This window comes from Etheostoma spectabile, chromosome 14 (assembly GCF_008692095.1).
Source record: "Etheostoma spectabile isolate EspeVRDwgs_2016 chromosome 14, UIUC_Espe_1.0, whole genome shotgun sequence".
NCBI classification, from domain to species: domain Eukaryota; kingdom Metazoa; phylum Chordata; class Actinopteri; order Perciformes; family Percidae; genus Etheostoma; species Etheostoma spectabile.
Genome location: NC_045746.1, coordinates 12,597,766 through 12,610,974, shown reverse-complemented (window position 1 = coordinate 12,610,974; position 13,209 = coordinate 12,597,766). Strand labels below are relative to the sequence as shown.

General features: G+C 38.6%; 1 protein-coding gene across 1 annotated transcript; it reads right to left on the bottom strand.

Moving 5' to 3' along the window:
• Positions 1–4,688: 4,688 nt before the first annotated feature.
• LOC116701444 (probable histone deacetylase 1-B) lies at positions 4,689–12,633 on the bottom strand. The gene is made up of 12 exons (XM_032535153.1): positions 12,405–12,633; positions 11,238–11,350; positions 10,821–10,938; positions 10,655–10,729; positions 10,174–10,312; positions 8,515–8,656; positions 8,338–8,430; positions 8,140–8,248; positions 7,676–8,059; positions 7,255–7,410; positions 7,133–7,178; positions 4,689–5,154 (listed from the first exon to the last, which is right to left on the bottom strand). The coding sequence occupies exons 1-12, from the start codon at positions 12,451–12,453 to the stop codon at positions 5,127–5,129; spliced, it is 1,452 nt and encodes a 483-aa protein (XP_032391044.1). The 5' UTR covers positions 12,454–12,633; the 3' UTR covers positions 4,689–5,126.
• Between the last annotated feature and the right edge of the window lie 576 nt (positions 12,634–13,209).

Here is a 13,209-nt window from a genome sequence, read left to right as displayed (position 1 = left end):
GATTTAATGGTTAAACCTCTCACTTTGTTTAAAATGGGGGTGTGCCAAGACTCAGATTAATGGATAACGTGGTGATGCAGATTTAATGTAATGCAGTCAATAAAAAGACACTGTGACAGTTTTACAATGGCAATGGCATATCTTTATTCAATTAATCAAACATGGGACACATGCTCACCAACCTCTTCAAGGATCTGACAAAGGAATCAACTCCAGCTCATGTGGTTCCATGAGACCTCTCACACGAGTCATTGCAGCAGAGGCCAAAACGAGGCTACATGTTGTGCTGCCTTTGAAGAAAAAAATGAAAAGAACTCTGGTCAATTTTAACACATAGCTCTGTTGTTTGTAATTTGGAGAGCTGTCAGTATCAAGAAAAATTAATCGGTTCTGTCCACACTGTGTTATCCTCCTGCTAGATTTTGCACCCAACAGGCTCAAACGGGGAAAGTTTTAAAAGGGGCTTTCCAAAGGGGGCGGTGCATACTAGAAACTCTGCAGGTAGCCCAAACTTTTGCAGACGCCATTTTTTTGTTTTCTGTTATTTTGAAAGTGTAAATGATGGAAATAAAATCTAACTTTTTGTGACATATTATGCAAATGTCTAATCTGTCATTTGATGCCTTTTGGAGATTCTTCCATCTTTTCTTGGCTTCTTTATGCACATTAATAAAAAAGGTCTTTTGATTGGTGGAACTCGCTGTTACCATGGAAATGTTCACTGCACCTGCAAACTCACCTACCACCCTTTTTCATGCTACATTGACACATTCTATGCTTTTCAATAATTACATAAACAAATGTTTAGTTTCTAAAATATAAAAAACTGTTGAAGGTATTATGAAACATCTATTAAGTTGTTAAAATTCAGCTTCATTAGATTAACCCATTAAGTTTCTGCATAATGCATCAGTACTAATATCAAATTATATTGTAGGTGCTTATTGCGTATTTTTCATCATTTAACATTTAGGTGAATATACATATCAGATCCAACTCTGTATTTAATATTAGGACTGGGATCAGGTAAAAAATCATATCGCCCCCTTCTCTGATGGTTAGTAGCTTTTGTTTCAATGTTGTTTATTAAACTTATTCAGCAGTGTCTGCTCAAGTTAGCTTAGCTTGCTAAATGAAAGTAAAATGACAGGGTTGTAACCAACTTTTTCGATCATCACGAAACTTGGCACATATCATCTCCAGACCGACCTGACAAAAACTTGTTAAAAGAAGTTTTATAGAAAAAAAGTTGCGCATATTTTGTGTAAACAAATTTGTGTAGCTAACTATGAAAACACCAACTTTTCCATACCTCAGCCAAATTGAATGCTGTCAAGCCAAACTTTAGATTATCCTTGGTATGACTTGGTAAACACGAAACCTGTGATGATAGTTTGTCATGCCGCTCGGAGGCTCTGTACCAAATTCAGCGAAGATTTGCCCTTTGCTGCACTCTCCGGGTCGTTGAGGCCGACTTGCACAGGGAGGCTCGGACCTCGTCACAACTGCTTACAGTTATGGTTATGAATTGATACTTTAAATAAAATTGAATTGAACTGAACATTGTAATGCGGTAGTATATACAGTAAGCTAGCTCAAATGTAAGATGAAATAAAGGAACGACGTAATGTATTGTTATATACTATGCGTGCGTAGTATAACTTGTATTGTTTGTCAAAATAAACTGAAATATACTTACATACATACAATAACCCAAGATAAAAGTGGCAAACTAGCTTACTGAAGCATACTGGCGGTTTAATATGAGCTATCAATCGTTATCAAAAATATACCTATTGCACATCAAACCTTCTAAAAATAATTAACAGCAATATCAGAACAATATGTCAGCATCTATTTCACATACTGAGAATGCAAACAAAGGCATATAACGTTGAAGATTGAAGCAGATAGTATGGAGAACCATGCGGCTTTCTTGCTCACATTCAACTTCCTGACTAAATCCCAGGGTCAAAGCTCCTACAGTTCTTAAAGGTACACACATAAAAAAATGTCAAATGGTGATTAAAAAGCCACAGTATAATATGTCGAAAAAAATATTAAAAAACGTAGTAGAGTATGAAAAAGACAAAATATTTTATGTCAAAAAAGTGATAAAAAAGCCATAGTACATTATGTCGAAAAAGTCATAGTACAGTGTGTCTAATAAAATGATAAAAAAGACATAGAAAAGTATGTCGAAAAAAGTGATAAAAAGCCATAGTATAGCATGTCGAATGAAGTGATAAAAAAGTCATAGCATAGTATGTCGACAAAAGTGATAAAAAAGCCATAGTATATCAAAAAAGTCATAGTAAAGTATGTCAAAAAGTGATAAAAAAGCCATAGTATAGTATGTCGAAAATAGTGAAAAAAGTCACATTATAGAATGTCAAAAAAGTGATAAAAAGACATAGTATAGTATGTGAAAAATAGTGAAAAAAGTCAGTGTATAGAATGTCAAAAAACATTTGCCATAGTATAGTATAGAAAAAAAAGGAAAACCAAGACACTCTTCTTCAAAATACTTTTAAAAGCATTTATTTTACCGGCTATTTCATAATAGAAAAAAAAATAGATAATAAAAATAGGTGAGAAGCAACCCACGCGTACCCGCACAGACAGCCTTCTTCAGGGTGTGCTTCCCAGACAAACAACTTAACAATTATGTACAATTTCTGTGCAATAGCCCCTTTGTCAAAATTCAGTTAGACATCACTTCAACTTGCACTTCATACTCATTGTCGGTATCACACGACGTGGGAGCTGGCCAAAAGGTATGTTGTTTTTGAGCCAATTTGGATGAAAGCAATCTGCTTTTTACATAGTGTTTCTATCTGTTTTACGATACACAGTAGTATGGAGCTTTCCATCTTCACCATTAGAGATGGTTAGATCTAAAATGTTAACCCTTGTGTTGTCTTCCCGTCAAAATTGAAAATCAACACTTTTTCTTATGTTTTTGTCCCATTTTTGACATTAACACTACGTAATTAACTAACTTTAGAATTTATGTTCAATAAACCTCATTTATAGGAAATTATACCTAATGTTTGAGTTAGAAAAGCAGAAATTAGGAATTATTTAGACTAAATTAAATTAAAGGACTGAATGTTGATGATAATCACAGACTGGAATAAGTCAACTTTTACTCAATACTATTTCAAAAACATAGAAAATTGAATAAGACCCCCCAAAATTAATGAAAATAGAGATTTGTACTTGCCAAAGAACGTTGAATCAATCATGTTATTTTGGGTAATTTCAATTGGGTAGTTAAAAGAACACTGATACAGGAAAACGGGTCAATTTGACCCAAAGACAACATGAGGGTTTTACAATCCAGTCATTGTTGTTCAAGTGAGTAAAAGTAAAAAAAAAAGAAAAGTTAAAAAGTTACAGTTCTTCATGAGAACCACCCAAATCACACATCACAAAAAGTCACAGTATATTGTGTTGAAAAGTGATACTTCAGTTCTTTTAACGTCAAATAAAAGTAAGGTCAGAAGATGTGACTGTGTCTTAGTGACCAGAGGGTTTCTTTTAAGTAATTTTTCTAGCATCACATGAAAAAGCAATCTTTTCTACCCTGGACCTGCAGAGCTATTGTGATTGGAGTTGACTTGCTTTCCAGTTACACATTCAGACGGGTCACAGATTTCTGTGTAACACCGGAAATGCCTGTGTTTGAGCATCTAGCCAGGTAAAACGTAGCAGGAGATTTCTTTACATAGGCCTAGTTGTATTTTGTATAGAAGTTACTATTTTCTTTTTGTCCCCCTGTACTTGTGTAAAGCATCCTTGGGTTTCATGAAAGGCGCTCGATAAGACTAAGCTATAATTGCGTTGGTTGCTACAACAGTCATGCTAATGCTTTGGCTCGTGACACAGCGATAGTAATACCCAGTTTAGCTCAGGATGCATCCTAAGTAGGCTAAGTTACCGTATGCATTATTTGAAATGCAACCGTAATGTGTTCGCTCATTGTAAATAAATTATTTTCCATCACAATTGTATGACAGCACATTAGAAAAGGTCTTTAGGTGTGGCAGAATGAGTTGATATATTTTTGGTTGTAAGCCATTCCAACCCATGTCACCATAACATTACAGAATTGAAGTTGTGCCTGCATGAACTATTCAACAACTGCTACTTCATAACATAAACCCTACAAATGTAATGCATTATTAAGCAAAAGCACTGCAAAGAATATGTATACAAAATGAACTCTGGAGCAAAAACAGTGTAACAGCTTTTGTTTTTATTTTGTATTAAAAAAGTTATGATAATGCACATTTCACAAGGACAACTCAGAACAATCACACGTAGAGGGGCCATTTAACCAGCTCACTCCACCTTTATGTATAATTGTACAAAATATCTAAAACAAGTCACTTCCTTCCAAACATAAGCCTCTAACATGTTCACACCCATTCATACTTCAACATAGAAATGCAGAAATAAAAAAACATTGAACTCAATAGGATGATAAAGGGACTGCCTGTTCATGATTTAAAATAAGTTACTGAGCAGAGATCAGGGAGCAATATGAACATGCTAAAGGCGAGATCATTCTAAACATGCATTCACTGATACATTAACACAGCAAGCCAAACAGGTTTGTCCAATGCTGGTTATATTAACAGTATCATAAATAAATGTTTAAAAACCGACAGAAAAGCCTAATTGCATGTGAGCACTAGACTTAGAAATCATCTACACCTGTGCAGGTCTTTTAACGTGAGTCCCACACACTTGTTTGAATCTGAAACACCATGATATTGAACAGTAATTATTGGAGTGCTTTTCTTCACATCAAAGCAGACCTGGTTCACACAACAGCTGAAAATGATTTGTGTCACTTGTTTTATACTCAGGAAGTTCCAGTCAATCAATTCTAAATTGAGGATCTGACAGGCAGCTGTAGTTGTGTAACACCCACTCAATTGCTGCTTCACTGAGGTTGGAAACAAGTGTAAGTAACACAATGTGAACCAGGTTTGCCCATTAGAACACCGAATAAAACAGGAATACAAAATGGCTCCTGTTGTGGCAGCAGGAGAACGCAGGAACCAGTGGGGTTTGAGGACAACGGTACATCCAACCATTTCTCCTTGCGCCGGACTTCAAGTTGTCTTCACCTCTTCTTTTGGTCTGAAACACAAACCGTTAAAGAATTTTAGCAACAGACACAGCTAACTATTTACTTCTTTATACAACAGCTTTAATTATGAAGACCCACACTGATGCTTTGACCATTTCAATTGTACAGATACAATCATTTCTGTCTTTCATGTGTTAACCATCCAATTATTTTTATTTATAACAATGTAATAAGATGAGGTAAAGTCTAGTCCCTCTAAGCTACTAATTCAAATAATTATTCATTTCTTACACTGGAATGGAACTTTTAATCTTGTATTTGTATCTTATTCTATTTTATCCTGTTTTTATTTTTTTATTTGCTCTTTAATGTATTATGTATAGTCCTTTTGAAAAGAAAAAAAACCCTCAATTCACGATTTAATTTTGGAATAACTTTTTAAATCACATTTCATTTTACGAGCCAACTGCATCAAACACTACTACTTTCTTCTGTGGGTTTTAAACATACACAATAAAAGATAGGTCTTAATGCTCTCTCTTCTCTTCATTGAAGCCTGCGTTTAGCTGCTTATGGTGATGAACAATGTGCTATAGGTGCCAAAATAAATTATGTTTAGTACAACCAATTTGTTTTGTCATGGTTCATGTGTGCAATAAACATTTCACTTTGTGAGAATAAAACGCGGCAGAGAATCGAGGCCTACTCCAGCCCGTCAGTCAGTCACCAGGGCATGGAGAACACATTCGCTGCACCGCGACCACAATCGGCTCGGCATTAAATTTAATTGCAGCAAACACCCTCTAAGTGGAGTTTTGACAAGTGTAACTTGCTCTTGCGACCAGTTTACCGACATTGCCGTGACTCACTGTGACTTAAACCAACTGCGAAATAATGTAGATTGAACTGTTTGCACGCAGCGCTGCATGCGTTCGGAGCCCAGCTTTCTGTCAACATGCTGAGTGCAAATAGTCACTATCACGCATTCTGAGGTACCGAAATATGGCACTGTTCCATTTAATGATCTTGACACTAACCCGGCGGCTGACCGTTGGCAGAACAGTCCAACCGCCTCCCCGAGTTGGCCAAAAAAGCGCCTCGGAACACACCAAAGCGATGCCGACTGCAGCTGATTGGACGAACGATTCACGTACGTCTGGTTTCTCTGTAAATTCAAAGCCAGACTCTCATGGTGGCTTGTTTAGACTATGATCTCATATTTTACTGAAATAGTTCACCGAGACACGTTTCTGAAAACACTTTAAGGAGAAATCGGCTGTGCAGCTGCTGAATCTGAGTCTTCAGATCAGATGGACAAAGGTCAGTTTAAAAAGTTTGTCAGATTTTGAGAGATTTTAGTCACACTCATCCCGCTCCTCGTTTCCAGTTCAGATGAGTCTGACCGCCGGCAATGCCTGCCTACCGACCGAGCATGTCAGGTCGGCCAAAATGAAAGCTGCTGGCCCCTCCAACGGACAATGGCATTAAACACACCAGACAGACTCAAGTCACCGACCTCGTCAGACTGTCCCATGGCCGATTATTGGGTCGGTGTGACAGGGCCTTAACGTGAATCAGTTCACGGTAGTACCGACGTAGTTCGCTTGGTACCATGAAAAGTACTTAGTGTGGTACCCAACCCTAATCATTATCTCCCTACTGAAGGTCTTAACTGTTTGAGCACAAAAGTGACAACAGGGGCAGTGAGTCATGATATGAGTAGAATTATTTGACTCAAGCTTCCTATTCATACCACCTTATTCCTGGACTCCTTACTATATATGAAATGTGTCTTAATTATTTGGCAGCCAGGACTTTGCCTCTTAATGTAAAAACTTCACATGAAGATGCCATGAATATGAATCTAAAATGGCTCCAACCTCAAAGATTGGTGTAGTGTAAATAAACTTTCAGCTTTTAATTTATTCAGTAGTGCTTGTTGCAACTTGAGATTTTAAAAAACAATGACTATCCACAGGTTTAAAATGTTCATATTCTAATAATTAATTAGAATGTGGTTGATCTTACCCTGATGTGTCCATCTTCTCTTCCTCCTTCTCCTCCTCTTTCACTTCTAGAAGGCAAAAAAAGTGATTATTACAATATTTGTTCATCTACAAATACCAATGGGGCATGAGCATAAGTCTTACCTTTCTTTTCCTCTCCTTCCTTCTCTTCCTCCTTCTTCACTCGTTTGACCTTCTTGTGATTGGCTGCGTTCCTGCGGCCTCCTCCCTGCCCCTCCGCCTCATCCTCAGAGTCAGAAAACTCCTCCTCGCAGGCTATCCTCTTGTCGTGGGCCCGAACTGAAACACAGAACACACACCGTTGGTATAGGCATAGTTCATTAATTTTCCTTTAGGAGCAAACACAGACTATAGCTGGACAATTGTGTAGCATTCATCTTACTCTATATGTAGTGTCCTGAGATAACGTATGTAATGATTTGACACTAATTATACATTATAAATTGAATCTTTACAAATCAAGCCCTATCATGTGTATCACGTCAATGTAGGTGACCATTTTCTTGTGATCCTGTCTAAATCTATGCCTGTAGAAGTCTCTTACTAGAGACACGTTTGTCAGGGTCCTCCTCCTCCTCTTCCTCTCCACTGTCCGGGTGGGGAGCATCTTCGGGGATTGCCTGCATCTGGACACCAGGGGCGTGAGGCAGCATACGGAGGTTTTCAAACAGACGCTGCTTGATCTTCTCCAGGTATTCGTTGGTGTTCTGGTTGGTCATATTGGACGGGCTGATATGCAGCTTGAAGTCGGGTCCAAAGTACTCAAAGTAATCATTGTAGGGCAGCTCGTTGGGGATGGAGCAGTCCAAGGCTACAGCGGTTTCGTATGTCCAGCAACGGGCCACGTTGCGAATGGTGTAGCCGCCGCCACCCAGCATCAGCAGGGGCAGGTTGAAACTTTTGATGTACTCAACGCATTTGGCGTGGCCTGGAAGAACACAATAATTTTATTCTCCAACGCCCAAAAAAACTTTGCGGTATTGTCGTGGGAGAGTGACTTGTGTATACCTTTGATGGTGAGGTTGAAGCACCCCAGCCTGTCTCCAGAAAGAGAATCAGCTCCACACTGGAGTACAACAGCACTTGGCTGGTACATCTCCATGACTTTAGCCATGATCTAACACACACAAACACGCACACATTGACAAACTGGTTCGGAGACACCGTATGATTGATTATGTAGTACCTAAATAAGAGCAGACTTACAGGTTTGAAGATGGCTTCATAGGACTCATCATCAATACCGTCTCGAAGCGGGTAATTTACTGCATAGTACTTGCCCTTTCCAGCTCCAATGTCCTGAACACATTGGAGATATTGAATTACTGCCCAAGTAAACACAAGATATGCCGATGATCTTAAAAAGGGAAAAAACATACACACCCTGAGGTCTCCAGTGCCAGGGAAGTATTCCCCATACTTGTGGAAAGAGACAGTCATGACCCTGTCTGTGGTGTAGAAGGCCTCTTCCACTCCATCACCGTGGTGGATGTCAATGTCTATGTATAACACCCTCTGGTGGTACCTAGAGAAGAAAGAATCAGTTCAGGACATCTTAAAGTAACACCAGGGAACCTTTCCCGCTTCGGTCCCCCTATAGGTTGGAAGCAGAACTGTCCCATTTTGTCTCATTCAAACTACACTACCTGATACCAGACCTGGCAAACTTGCATCGTGCGGATTTAGCCGATAAAGAGCCGCAAAGCAAAGTGCTGTTCACCCTGTTACAAGTTGATGAACCACTGAAACAATTTTGCAAACATTACATTTAATCATAAACTACAACTTCTTCAGAACTCAGCAGCTTGTGTCATCACCAGAACCCCGTCTTTTCATCATATAATCCCTGACCTCCGTAGTATCGACTCTCTCCCCCTGTTCAAAACTAGACTCAAAACCCATCTGTTCCAGCTTGCTTATTTATAAATACACTGTTCCTGTAATTTTTTGTTTTGTTTTTGTTTTGTTTTGTTATAACTGCTTACACTTTTTTGTTCCCTGTATCTGTCTTTTGTCTGTAAAACAACCTTGAGTGATTAGAAAGGCGCTGTTAAATAAAATGTATTATTATTATTATTTTATTTTTTTAAAGTTAGGGCTGGGCAATATGGCATAAATCAAATATCACAATATTTTTGACCAAATACCTCAATATTGATCCTGCAACGATATTGTAGTGTTGACTATTGGTGCTTTCACAAAACATTCACACAATGAGATTTGTGATAAATAATCATCAGTAATGTAGATATAGTGACTAAGTGGGTAAAGGCAAATAATAGAACAGTTACAAGAGTCTGAGTTCAGAAAATGACATCACTTGACTGTAATGCAGCCTTTAAAACCAGGAAAAGACAACACTCATGCCATATTACAATATTACAATATCCAAAATCTAAGACAATATCAAGTCTCATGTCACGACATGGGTATAATAATGATATACTGCCCAGCACTATTTTAAGTTACAAAAACTTCTCTAGTGTTGCTTTAAAAGGGCATTCACATAACATGGACATCAAAAACATATCAGAGCGGAAATCAGGCAGCCACCACAGGACAATGTGGCTTAAAGGTTAATTTGCTCTAGCAGGCACTTCCACAAGACAACTATCCTGACAAGTAGTCCCGATGCATTTGATATCCACTTTCAAAAGTGCATTTGGCCACCTTAGCAGCAAATCAAACAGGCCAAAAGCTCGAAATTTGCCAAAATAATTTTGAAAAGATAGCACTGATGAATGGGGACACTTTATATATATTTATATACACACACACACACTTTTGGTCATCACTAAAAAGGGCGAAACACTGCAAGAAAATGAAGGCAGCAGCAATCTAATGTTTGGCACGGAGTTGTCTGATTGTGTGCATTTTATCAAAAATAAAGCTCCATGGCAGGTGTAAATCTATTTCAGCTAATCTAAAAGAGCCCTTCAAGATTTCCTTTATTTGGGCCCTTCAAGATTTCCTTGAAGGGCCCAAATAAACTAAAACCTGACAGACGGCTTTAAACTTTAAAAAAGGAAGGCAGCAGCTTACTTGAGCAGCTCGAGGATGGCCAGGACAATGTCGTTGACGTAGCAGAAACCTGAGGCCTCCGATTTCTTGGCGTGGTGAAGTCCGCCGGCCCAGTTGATGGCGATGTCTGTCTGCTGCTTGTTCAACTTTAATGCCCCAGCTAGAGGACAGAATAAACAGAGTGAAATAAACATGGGTTTAATGGCCTTTGTGTGTCAATCCAAATGTCTTAACACTTATAAATGTGCGAAAAATGTTTTTGTAATCCAATATAGATTTTCTAAGCACCCTCTGGACAGAGCTGTGTGGACATACATTTCCCAGGAAAGACGACCACTGGTAGTTGAAATTATACGTTTAACTTAGTCCAAGACACCATAATCACTAGACTCAATTAAGGCCTATACGTCCGATTTATTCCATGCCTACAGTCATAAATATCCCTCTTGTTTTAGGGTGGTACAGCAGAGGGATTATAGGAAGTGTGGTTGGAGTAACTTACCTACAGATCCACCAGTTGAGAGCTGGCAGAACTCAAACAGACCATCAAACACTGGACAGTCCTCTCCGACATTGACTGTGAAAAAAAGAACAAGACAGAAAGATTTAACATTAGGCGGACAGGAAGTACTCCAGCACCCGTTGGAAGAAAAAAAGCCGACACTCACATCGCTGCATCTGTTTGCTATACTCAGACATGTTGTCTGGTCGGATGGACCTCAGGAACTTAATGTAGTCATCACTGTGGTATTTTGTCATCTCTTCACCACTGGCTTTGTGTGGTCTCTGGAAACAGAAAGATGATGAGGAAGAAAGTGACAGTTGGGTTGGTCAGATTTTGACACATCTATTCACTTACATGTAACAGGGTCATCCAAATATTCAAATACCAACTGTTTATGATAGCTAACTAAATAGGAAAAATAACTGCACCACAGTCAGAAACCATCAACAATTTCCTTCTCATATGAGACATTAGCTTTAAATATTATGAGACTCTATGCTTTAAAGAATATGGTGTAATGACACAGACACATTTGGATCCGAGTGTTGGGCAATGGTTTGTGTGGAGTGATATAACTCACATAGATCTCCATTTTCCTGTACAGTCCATAGTTGAGAAGAAGGTTGTGTGTCATGCGAATCCTGTGGGGTTTCATGGGATGGCCTTGGCCATAGTAGTAGTTCCCCACATCCCCTTGGAAAGAAAACATTACCCAAACAAGTTTACATTACAATTTTGGCTTAACAATCAACTGCCACAACCCATTTTGCCTCTCCACACTTGGCCATAAAGACAAGTTAATGCCAAACTCCATTCAAAAATGACCTGTTTATCTGCAAATGTTATAACAATTTTATGTTTTAGGCTAAACCAGTCCTCAATCCAATCCACCAAGCAGTTAATGTTGAAAAGTTTTTAACAGTGTTGCCTGCTATTCACACAATTTTCAATTGCAGATTACACTGTGATCACTAACATGCCCTGATGTTAAAATCTGAGAAAAATTAAATTAGGAGATGGTCTATTGATCTGTCCTACTTGACTAAGCTACATGTTTGCCAGCATAGGAAATAGGAGTCATGATCAGCTGTGTATGTAGGTATGGGATTTAGTATTGATTTTTTTTCTCCATATGACAAAAATTAAAATTTTCATTAGAAAGCCCGAGAACAATCAAATGTATTAAAGTTAACGTTACAGTAATTAGCTAGCAGCTTTACAATCCCACTTGTACTTTCTTCACTAAACTAACGTTACGTACGGTGTATACTTTTCCTAAAAGTGCTTAGGCATAACAGAAAAGAGACATGCAACATAACTTAACGGCAATAATTTGAACGAAAACCTTTCGTTAAATAATTAACTGACAACCGGTACACCGGTAGCAATTTGGGGCAACACTGATGTGATTAGCGCCGGGTATATCCATGGCTCTCTGTTCCGAAAATGACCAAATTACCGCAGATACACACATCACAACCCAATTACAGATTTAAATGATTTAATGACATTGTTCTGGTTATTGTGTTACTTGAAACTTAAATGAACACCGGATGATACATTGCGTGCAGTTTCAAGCTAACACTTAGCTAACGTTAAGTTAGCTAAGCTAGTTAGCTAGCTAACTAGCTAGCATGGTCGTTCTGCACACTTTAAAGAAATACATGCACAATTTCCTAAACAGCAACGCGCCTTCAAGGCTGCTTCAATCATTGGAGAAACGGAGGTGCACAAGTACAATATTTACCGTCATAGTAATAGCAAACTTTTTTCTTTGTTCCTTGAGACAGCGCCATTTTACACGAATAACCCCACTGTTCCGTGCTCACCGGTTCCTCTCTTGCACCAGGGAACTAGCGTGGAGCTCTAGTCAACCAATCGCAGATGCTTAACCGCCCGACTGGGAGGCGCCGGTATTCCAAACGAAGGACCGCCGAGGTTGAAACTACAACCAGACTGTATACAGTCTATGGTAGAGACCGGTAGAGCGCACAGCATAATTTTGTCTTTTAATAAAGTTATGTAGAGGCGAGCTTATTTGTAATGCCCAGCAATTGATAATTAGTTAATTGATGACATACATGAGCAGCTTCTTCTGTCTTAAGTCACTGGGGTCCAGTGTTATGCCCAGTTGATTGTGCTAAAGGAGGACAGGGATAGGTACAATAAGGGCATGGGCATAAAAGCAAATGTATTTAAAACAAAGACCCCAGTTACACAGATTGTGGGACCTGCTGTCAGGGCCGTCATGTGTCTTGCTTGTCCCCAGGACAAGATGATTTTCAAAGCCCCCTCTGCAGATGATATAAAGGTTAAAGGGCCCTCCCTTGGCAGCCCTGACAAAATGAAAACCCCGCCTGCAACCAAACTGTACCAGTAACACCATTATTTCAATGATTTACAATTTTAAAATGATTTTGTAATTTAATTTAATTAGATTATTGATTGGTTAAAGTCAGTAGTCAGCCCCAGTTTAATACTGCTAAATAATAAACCTTTAATTTAGCCTTCAAAAATTAACATAGTGCTTATGGATGGTTTCCTCTACATTG

Coding starts and splice junctions, on each gene's coding strand:
- LOC116701444 (XM_032535153.1), bottom strand. CDS start 12,453: ATGGCGCTGTCTCAAGGAACAAAGAAAAAAGTTTGCTATTACTATGAC. Junction 10,313..10,654: donor CTCAACTGGTGGATCTGTAG/GTAAGTTACTCC, acceptor TCTGTCCTCTAG/CTGGGGCATTAAAGTTGAAC. Junction 7,179..7,254: donor GGAAGGAGAGGAAAAGAAAG/GTAAGACTTATG, acceptor TTTGCCTTCTAG/AAGTGAAAGAGGAGGAGAAG.